Source organism: Pteropus medius, unplaced genomic scaffold (assembly GCF_902729225.1).
Source record: "Pteropus medius unplaced genomic scaffold, Ma_sr-lr_union100, whole genome shotgun sequence".
Taxonomy (NCBI): Eukaryota; Metazoa; Chordata; class Mammalia; order Chiroptera; family Pteropodidae; genus Pteropus; species Pteropus medius.
This window is the reverse complement of record NW_024340693.1, coordinates 1,141,782-1,151,829: the sequence shown is the minus strand read 5'-3', so window position 1 is coordinate 1,151,829 and position 10,048 is coordinate 1,141,782. Positions and strand designations below refer to the sequence as shown.

General features: G+C 53.8%; 1 protein-coding gene across 3 annotated transcripts in view; it reads right to left on the bottom strand.

Annotated features, from left to right (window-relative positions):
* LOC120602326 (uncharacterized) overlaps window positions 1-10,048 on the bottom strand; it is a 36,809-nt gene that overhangs the window by 23,407 nt on the left and 3,354 nt on the right. The window contains exons 1-3 of one of the 3 annotated variants that reach the window (XR_005652695.1): window positions 9,881-10,042; window positions 4,291-6,656; window positions 2,072-2,166 (exon numbers count right to left, since the gene is read on the bottom strand). Coding sequence is in view for 1 of the 3 variants with exons in the window: in XM_039862508.1 (XP_039718442.1) it covers window positions 6,381-6,656; window positions 7,794-7,926; window positions 9,352-9,383 (441 nt within the window). In the remaining 2 variants the exon portion in view is untranslated. Of the gene's footprint in view, window positions 1-2,071; window positions 2,167-4,290; window positions 6,728-7,793; window positions 7,927-9,351; window positions 10,043-10,048 lie in introns of those variants that run through there. The other 2 variants (XM_039862508.1, XR_005652694.1) reach the window with 2 other exon arrangements.

Genomic DNA, 10,048 nt, shown 5'->3' with positions numbered 1-10,048 from the left:
GTAATGGATGTGAAAAGAGGTAATGAATGTAAAAAAAAAAAACAAACAAACGAAGCAATTATCACGTGCTAATATTATTAGTGTTTTTTAGGTCACGTTTGTTGAGAAAATGTCAACGGCCAGGGCTCTAGAGACAGATGGCTGGTTGCGAATCCCAGTGGAGGCTTTCGGCTCTGTGACCTTAGGTAAAAGGCCCCGCCTCATAGGCCTCAGTTTCCTCGGCTATAAAATAGAGGCGTTAAGTAGCACCTACCTGCAGGACGTGTGACAAGGCTCAAATGCGTCATTCCGCAGGAAAACATGGACTCGATTGGGACATACTAAATAGCCAATAAATATTAACCCTTATTATGCTGCGATTCTTCCCAACCAGGAGTCAGGGGCACAAGCTCTGCCCGGCACACACCAGTTTGATTTGCAAAGACAAACTCTACCCTGTGGCTAAAATGTCTGCCTCTCACCTCACCTAGCACCTTCAAAACATCCCCAAGGGCCTAGGGGAGAGAGTGGGGATGAGTCAGCCAGCAAAAAGCAAATTAAAGACACAGTATCTGCTCCTCGTTCGAAAGGCAGCACTTGGACTATGAAACCATCTTGATCTTTAAGAGAGAATCTTGCCAGAAGTCCCAAATCTCCTTATAAAGACACGTCAAACAGAGAAGCAACACATATCACTGCTTACAATCCCAAAAGTCACACCTGGCCAACATTCCAGGTTACTAAGGATGAGGCTGATACTATCTCTCTAAAGGCAGAAATTCTGGGGGAAATGAACATCAACAACAAAAAACTTACAGAGGGAAAAAAAAAAAAGAAAACCTGCTCCTTTTATACCTGTCTGTAGCTGTCCAGGCCTGTTTTACATTAGAATGCTTAAAAAAAAAAAAAAAAAACCCCACAGCAAGTTTTACAAACTAATCTACATGGCTTATAGAAAAAGTCATTGTGGGTTTGTCCATTAGTTCGCAGCCCAACTTCTGATTTTAAATCTTGCCAGCCCGAATGACTATAATCTTTAAAATGTGAGGACGCTGAGGTGGAGCCTTGCCCTGGCCTTCTTCTGGGCTGTCCCGTTTGCTTGAGCAAAGACTGCATTTAATACCTTCAGCGTTTGCTCTTGCCTCGAAGCTACAGACAAGTATGTGCTGCTCTGTTCTAAATATGGGAACAGCGAGTGTAAACAGAAGCTTGAAGATTTGCTTTGAAGCCGGGCAAAGCAGCCTCTCCCAAGCGCTGGGAGCCGGCGCCAGAGCTGCAGAGCCAGCGTCCTCTGCCTTTAACGGCCAGCAGATTCATTCCGGGCGGCCTCTGGTCAAACCCGAGGCCAGAAATCTGATCTTGACCTTCGTGCCAATGGGAATCCCACGGGGATCCTCAGAGTGGCCAGATGAGTGCTGAAATATCACTAATAATGAATAATGAAGAGAGCGCTCCGAGTTCCTGTTTTCCTGCCTTTGATCTCACACTGTCTCCCAGGATTTCAAATCACTTCAAGACCAAACCTTTTACCCACCGTTGACCTGTAAGCGACCTGAGCACAGAACATGGCCCTGTTGTCAAGAACACAGCCGCTCTGAGCCTGTTAAGCATGAACTGAGGAAAGATGCCCACTGAAAATTAAAGTGTAAATTGAAGGTAGGCAGGTTATAATTATCCACTTGAAACCAAGCCAAGAAACGAAGTTTAATACCCTTGTTTTGTGAAAAGCAGCCAGGCCGTTCTCCTAACCGTCAACGGGCTTTACATTTTCACCTCCTCTAACGCGGGGCTGGACCATTGTCCCTTGTGGGGCAGGGCCTGTCCTGTGCACTGTAAAATGCTTAGCAGCATCTCTGGCCTCTACACACTAGATGCCAGTGGCGCGCGCGCGCACACACACACACACACACACACACCCAGAAATGCCTCCAGACGTCACCAAATGTCTCCTGGGGTGGATGCTGCCCTCCACCGCGGAGAATCACTGCTCTAAGTCAACCCCTCAGCGAGGCAGGTTAGAAGCCACCGAGTTCCAGAGCCTTCCACTCCTCCAGGTTGCTTGAAGGGTTTCTTGTGAAAGAGGGACACTTACCTGCCTAAGGATCTTGAAGATCCAGAGAAACTTGATTATGAAATGGGTCTTCAATCACAACGTCCATCATGAAACTTAAATTATGAAACAGGGATCTGAAAAAAAAATCGAAGAAATAAGACGACCTAAACGGTCAAATGCTACTCTCCCCTAGGTAGCAGGGGATCTCTTTCTGGCATGTGACTTCCCCGACAAGGATAGCCTTGTGACAGCCTCAACATCCACCGTGCCCACCCACCTCTCAGACTTCCTGGGGTCAGAATATTGCTCTCCCACCCCCATCTGGAATCCACTGCCATTATCAAACATCAGAACAGGAGGCCTGCATCTAATCACCTGAAGGCACTGTAAAAACCCGGCCCCCTCCCTGACCACAGCCTGTGGCCTGCAACTTCTCGCCCTCCCCCACAGCACCCACAAAACCCTCTGGGACCTCAGCGCCAGGAACTCGCCCCCACTGCGTGGTCCACGTGCCCTCCTCTCCCAGACACTGTGGCTCTCAAACTCTTATCACCAAAACTCGCCATGTTGTGCATCATGAATCACCGTCCCACCCAAAGCCCCTAGTTCGCGTATACAAAAATACATTTTATTTTTAAACTTTTTATTTCGAACTGATTTTAGACTTACAGAGAAGTTGCAAAAATAGCACAGAGGATTTCCATCTATCCCTCGCTCCGGTATGAATGCTCGTATCCCTTCCCCCCTGCCCTGCCGCCAAATTCATATGTTCAAGCCCTAACGCCGGATGCCACGGTGTTAGATAGCGGGGTCTCGAGAGGTGATTAGGTCATGAGGGTGGAGCCTCATGAACGAGACTAGTGCCCTTATAAAAGAAGCCCCAGAGAGTTCCCCAGCCCCTAAGATATAACAAGAAGGTTCCACCTATGAACCAGCAAGCAGCCCTCACTGGACACAAAACCGGCGGCTGCCATGATCTCAGACTTCCAGAACTGTGAGGAATGAAGTTCTGTTGTTTATAGAAGCCATCCAATCTGTGGCAGTTTGTTACAGCAGCCTCAAGAGACTAAGACATCCTCATTCAGCTGCCCCGCCTGTTAACCGTTTAATTTACATAACCAAGTGTCAAAACCAGAAAGTCACCCCTGGTGCAATGCTGTCAACCAAACGGAAGACCCTGGTTTTGCACGAATGTCTCGCTTCTGCTCCAGGATCCTCTCAGGCCCCCGGGGCTGCATTTAAGTAGTTCTCCTCAGTCTCCTTGAACCCCTGACAGTTCGTCTGTCTCTTCCTGCCATTTTTGAAGAGTATTGATCATTCAGTTTGTCAAATGTCTCTCCACTTCGGTTTGTTTGCTATTTTCTCATGATTGCACTGAGCTTATACATCTCTGGCAAGGATGGTACAGAAATGACAACTGTTCTCCGACCCCCAAATACCTTCCACAGACATGTCACGAATCGGTACCTCTGCTCTGTGAGATGCACGTTGACGTTTTGTTATTGCTGTAAATGCTCTTTACTGAGCATATATGCTTCACGGGCCTCTAAGGGGCCAGAAGACACTGCCCAGGGCCAGCCGGTGCCTGAGGGTCTCTCTCCTCCAGCTGGCCCTTCTCTGCCCCAGGACCTTGCTGGCCCCGTCTTCCTTTCTCTGTGCCCAGCTCTCCCCGTTAAGCTCTTGGACTTTATGCCCCCGCGTCTTCTGTCGGGTCACAGGCCACTAGGCTTATTCCCTCAGGGAGCTGGCCACTCCTCCCGTCTCCACGCACTGGGGAAACCCCTTCCCTGCTCCCCACCTCTGACCTCCAGCTGTTTCGAGGAGCTTCCGTGGATGCCCTGCCATCACACTAAACGCAGCGAGATCAAATGTCATTCGTTTGGCGCTCTCTGGGGCGCTGTTGCCCTCCTAGGCCCGTCAGGGGTGCACCTTTATTCACTGCCCTTGATTCTCCGGCGCGGACCCCGCTCTCCCTGGGCTAGGAGCGCCCCGCAGGCTGCTCCAGTCCCCAGGTCCTGATCCAGGGGTTCTCGAACCCCGGAGCCACCCGGGGGGCTTGTTAAAGACGGATCTTAAGGCGTGCCCTCCCAAACCAGAATGCTGTCGCCAGGGCCCGCGGGACCCGCACTGCCGCCTTCCACCGGCAGGTGTCTCTTTGCTGGCACCCGAGCCAACGGCGGAGTCACCAAATGGAGGCGCCTGGGGAGGGGCGGCCGGGGCGGGGCGGGGCCTCTGCGGTCCCCGGCCGCGGCCCTCACCTTTGAGACACTTGGTGGCTGCGCGGCTGGGGGTGGGGCGCTCGGGGCGCCTCGTCACGTGGGGAGGAACTGCCGGCTCCTGTTCCTGGGCCTTTGGTCATCTGAGCCGCGAGGCCAGCGGCGCCCGGTCCCCTCCAAACCCCCGGCGTGGGTCCGTGCGGGGACCGGGACCCCGGGAAGTCACGTGGCCCCGCCCCAGAAAGCCTAGGGGGAAAGGCCTGCTCTGCCGCCCCAACAGCTTTTCCCCTTAGGGAACTGCAGTTTCCTAACCTGTCCTGTTTTGAAAGAGGCCCACTTATTGGGCAATGACGGCAGCGGGCCAGCGCGAGTCTGCCCGTAGCCATCGCTTCTTTTATTTAAGGACTGTTATGGGGCGTCTCCAGGGAGCCAGGCACTGTCTGGGAGATTCTGGGGAGGGGAGGACCACACCCTGCCCTCCTGCCCAAAACCGCCTCAGAACTGAGGCTTCAGGTGACAGGAAACAAGCACTCTCTGGGCCCTTTCCTTGAAAATCCAGGACGAACTGGAGGAAGCAAACCAGGCCCCCATACTTAAGCCCGTGGTCAGGAGGGGGTTAATGCGGGCTTGCTTCCTTTGGACCTGTTCGCTTCATTTTATAATTAACAGTCAATAACTGCTGGGAATACGATGCTGACAAGATGTGTCCCTGTCCTTAAAGGCCTGGAAGCCCAGTGGTGCCAGAGGCCAGCAAAGCGTAAACAAGAAAATGCATGGGAACTGCTCCAACTGGCCCATTAGTTGTCTCCATCCCACTAATTTACCCTGTAGGGCACAGAGGACCCAGGAGAGCAAGGCCCTGATCGGGCTCAAAGGCCAGACCCACAGGAAAGCCACCATCTGGTGCTGACGCCCAGGTAAGAACATGCATTGTCCTGTGTTCCAGGACAAAATAATAGGAGCCTCCCAGTTTCCCAGTTCGGGTCTGCTCTGGCTTCACTGATCCTATTTCCCTATAAATTCATCTCCTGGGAAGGTTCTGGAATTAGTATCAAACGACCGGAGGCTTTCCTGCTCTTGTCACGACACTGGCTCGAGAATCTGGCCGCTGTCGGGGAGAGAGAAGGTTCACCCTTTACGTAGCTTCCAAGCCGCTCCGTTTCTGTCGTTTGCATGTGCTGAGATTATGGTCGGGCCTTTGTGTTGGCTTTTTGAAATACATGTTCAAAAATCAGAATTCCACGGAAGACTTCCTACTTATTTAGGGTACCAGAACACTAGCTGTGACATTCCAACCTCTGACGCTTCTAGGCAGCAAAAATTTCATCGCGCAGCCAAAGAAACGGGCACACATTCCCGTGACACGTTTTCAGGCCACGTCTCTGCTCCTGAGTGTTCAGGTCCAGGAGAGTGAGTCTGTGCTGCACATGTTCGCTAGAAGGTGCCTGGAGCCCCTCCACCCTGATGTTTTGTCCCTTTTCCCCCTGAATGAGAAACACACAGTCCTCTCCAAGCACCGTTAGCTTGTCTTTTGTTTTAATTTATAAAATACACAGGCCCCTGTGTTCAGTATTCGCCCAGTTCTGTGTCAACACTCAACTTTTAGTGCTGTTTTCAAAAAGAAAACTTTGCCTCATTGAAAAAGGGTCTCGTTTACCCTGCTGTCTGGCCACGACAGGGTTAAGTCCTTGCCGGTGACCTACACTGAGTGCCATGGGGTAATTCACCTCCTTTCTCAGCCACCTAGTGCTAAAACCATCCTCTTTGGAACAGACGCCATGCCTTGTCTAGAAAGATACTCATGACTATCTATCAGGGTGGACATGTGAATAAGAAAAGTCGTTTTGTACATTTTGGTCTCTCTTAAGATGCTCTCCGAGGACAGCACGCGTTTCCCAGGAAATCAAAGTCTTCCTCCTCGGAATCTCGCACTTTCCAAACCACGGTTCAGAAAACGGGCATCGTCTCTACAGAGCGAATCCCGTCATCCCGTCCAAAACACGGAAAACATGTTCACTCAGAAAAACCGTTCCACTCGGCCCACTTAGAAAATGTTTAAACGGGAAAGAGGTGACCCGACCCGTGACCACCTCACAACACTTTGGAACAGGAGAAGGTTCTTAAGTACTCTCTCATTCGAATTCCCAACAATATCCCTCCCAGGGGGCTTTCTCAGAGCTGGGGGGACAGGCCTCAGGCAGGGACATTCCGAGAGGCCCGCCCTTCCCAAGTCGTAGACATGTCCCCTGAGAGTCCCAGAGCTCTTTCTCAAGCGTCCCCTCGTTATCCCGGCCTGTCCCACAAAGTGGCTCCCCTTGTGTCCGCCGGAACTCTGGGGGGGTCTCCCGTTGTACTTTGCAGTCTGGCCTCGTCTTATTCGTTGCGTCCACCACAGATGGCTCGAGCCCCTAAGGTATGTCGGGAGCGAGAAGCAATGTGACCGTGGAGCTGATGAAGGATCGCGGCGAAGAAGGAGAGTCTGTGGCACAGGGAAACGCAAAGCAGGGCTGAGGGCTGGAGGAGGAGCCCGGCCTGCGGCCCTAGCGGCCAGCTGTCCTTGGGCCTGAGACACGGCTTAATCCACGTGGTTCCGTAACCTCAGGTGGATTACCTGCAACCCAAGGGCCTTCGCCAGGCAAAGACAAAGCCAAGAACACCTGGCTGTGTGAGTTTTCCTCTGCAACCTGTCCGTTAAGGGACCCCCAAGAGCACCGAAGTCCCCGAGGCTGCATTCCGTGGGGCCCAGACTGCCTCCCTCCAAGGCCAACCAGATGACACACGGCACTTCCTCTGGTTTCCCTCCCCCGAGGGCCAACATTCAAGTGACTGGAGTTAGCAACCGACTCTGTGGGTTGGTTTTTGCCGAAGGCACAAACCCAGGGACTTGAATGACAGATCCCCAGGTGCCAGGGAGGAGGCTGGCAATTAGGCCTCCAGTCACCTGCCCGCCCTGCACGTCAGTCAGCATTCCCTGAACGCTGACCCTCAAGGCCCGGCGGGCCACCCCCTCTCAGAAGTGCAGAGTCCCAGCAGCTGGAAGCAATACATGTAAGAGGAGGAAGGTGCTGGAGGCTGAGTTCTCCTCGGATGTCTTTGGAAGTTGAAGGGTGCTACAACTGAGTGGGACGGGGTGCCACAGCCCTGGGAGGGGGCGCAACCCCGCCAGGAGCAGCTGTGTGGGGGTCGGGCTGGCCACACGCCCCCCGGCCTCAGTGTGCGCAGCTGCAGGATGAGGAGGTCGAACTGGACGGCCGTTCACAGCCTTCTCATCTTCAATTTTCTATAGTCTCGTGAGCGGGGAAGATTTACGCAGACCTTCCTCTGATGTTATGACTTGTAGTTCATCTCTGGGGACACAGCCAGTGGCAGCCCGAGCGTGCGGAAGTTAAGTGGCTCCGTCGGGGGTGATTTAGGAGGCGCTGAAAGGCCAGAGTGCCTCCCTCACGTCTGCCTCGCCCCAGACCAGACCCAGACCCAGGGTGTGAGCTGGGCTCCATCGAAGGCAAACACCCACACTGCCCACTGTGTCTCACAGAGCACGTTACCTTGGACTTGCCCGTGGGTCCCTGGGATGGCACCAGGAATGGTGCCCAGAGCAGGCTCAGCCGCCAGGAAAGGTCTGGGCACGCGGGGCATGGTGGTGGCGGAGGGGGCTGGCCGTGGAGGATGTAGGGTCGCCTGCAAGCAGCAAAGAGCACACAGGGCCCACTGAGGCATAGCCCTGAGCCCTGCGCTTGCTTGGGGAGGCTGGTGGGCTGTCAGCGCAGGCACTGTGGGCTGTGTTTCGTTACTAACCTACTTGGTTACCTTCTCCCAGGGTGCCCTGCGGAAGCGGGGAGGAGACTGTGGGCCAGCCAGGCTCCAGGGCTCCTCCTCCTCACAGGGAAAGCCTGAAGAAGTGTGGGCCTTGGCCTCTGCCATCAGGCTAGATGGCAAAGAGACTAAGGAGTTGGCCGCCCTGCAAAATGTGGCCTGATTCTACAGTGGGGCAGCTGCCTGGAACCCACAGTCCCTTCCGTGGTAGGGGGCCCAGCCACCCCCACAGCTGGCCACGGGACCCGTCATCCTTCTCCGCTTGGCCATCTCCCTAAGGAGCCACAAGCCTGCCATCTGACCCACCCACCCCGAAAACGAGGCTTGGCTGTCAGGTTGTCATGAGCCCTTTTAGTGGCTTCAACTCTTCACCTATAAAAATGGAGGAAGGGTCCCTAGGAGGGTAGCTCCCTCGTGCTCCTACAGGGGCTTAGTTATCAATCTGGTAGCAGAATGAGGTGTAGGAATAAAAGCCAGCAGACAGCTCCGTAAGGCGTTAATCCACAGCACCGGTTCCCCTAAGCTCCACCTGAGCACGGAACACGTGGGGTCTCCGGGTTTGAGAACCCGGCTTCCCGCAGCCTTTCTTAGAAGGCTGGGCTTGTCGAATCTGAATCTCATCCTTGGGTGAGGATTAGGGTGTGTTCCGGTGACTTCTGAGTATATAGATGTTAAGTAGTAGTAAAAATAGCGCCTGAAGCAAAAACGTCCTTCGTGCGGTCTTGGAGCCTGACGGAGTTTGACAGCCCTGGCGTGCTTCGCCTCTGCTGGAGATGAACAGGAAAGGAACACACACATGCTGGACCACGAATGTCCAATGTCCTGTCACTATCACCCCCCCCCCCACCGGGGGCACCACAGGGACCAAGGATCCCATGTTTTTCCACGGTGTTCTTCAGAGTCCAGTAGAGATTTCTAGGTGTGTTGTAAGGGTCCCGTTAAAACCTTTAACTGGCCTTGTTGGTCTCCCCCTCCTCAAGACTGTTTATTTCCTCTGTCGAAGAACGAGAATTTGGGGGACTTTAACAAATCCTATTGGCCAGTCCAGTAACTTGGCCCAAGGCTGCCAGCTTGGGGCCTGCCGGGGGTCCCCTAAGGAAGCATAGGAGAGAGGGGTTAGCTAGAGACAAACGCGCCATGAGTGCCTACCCCGGAGAGGGTCTAGGAATTCAGACTCCTGCCACCGAAAGGCCTCAGCTACGTCCTGAGAGGTAAAGAAACGCTGCTATGTCCACTGTGAGAGACAAGTCTGGGACAGGCCGCCCCGCACTCCATGGCCGGCAAACCTACCTGCCCGTCCTCCAGACAGGTATCAGGTCCATCTGTGCTGAAGCCGAACCACTTTGTCTCACACCGGCAAATCTAAGTCATTGTGACGTGGGTTTTGGATTCGGGCTGATGTAGGTTTGAATCCTGGGTCTGCCACTAACAGCTGTGCTGCCAGGGGCCAGGTCACTTAGCCTATGCACGCCTCGGTGTCGTACCCCCCACCCCCACCCAAAGGCTCGCCTGATTGTTACAAGGATTAAATGCAACAAATCTGGCAGAGTTCTTATCCTTAGCACAGCCTGACAAGTTAGCTGCTGTTTTTCATCGTGTGCCTACTATGCGCTGGGCCTGTCCCTTGGGAAAGCAGGGACTGTCCTCTCTGCACAAGGCCCCTCATCACACCTCCTCCAAACAGGCTTCGGCTGTGGCCCTGGATTTACTGTGTTCGAAGACCTGGAGGTGTGGTCATTATTCCTGGCAGCAAAATACCACACACACACACTTTCCCTCCGGGGGACTCCCGTCCAGCCCCCACTCTCTTTACACCTACCTTCCCTGCCTGGTACCCAAATAGGAAATTCGGCTCTCAAAGCCCCTCTTGTCCCAGCGGCCTCCTCTCCTGTTCTCTCGCCTCCCCCAGGCCTCGCCACGCACCTCAGTCCCTTTTTTCCGCCCTCCTTTTCCTCTCTAAAATAAAAACGAATGCTGCCTTTTTATC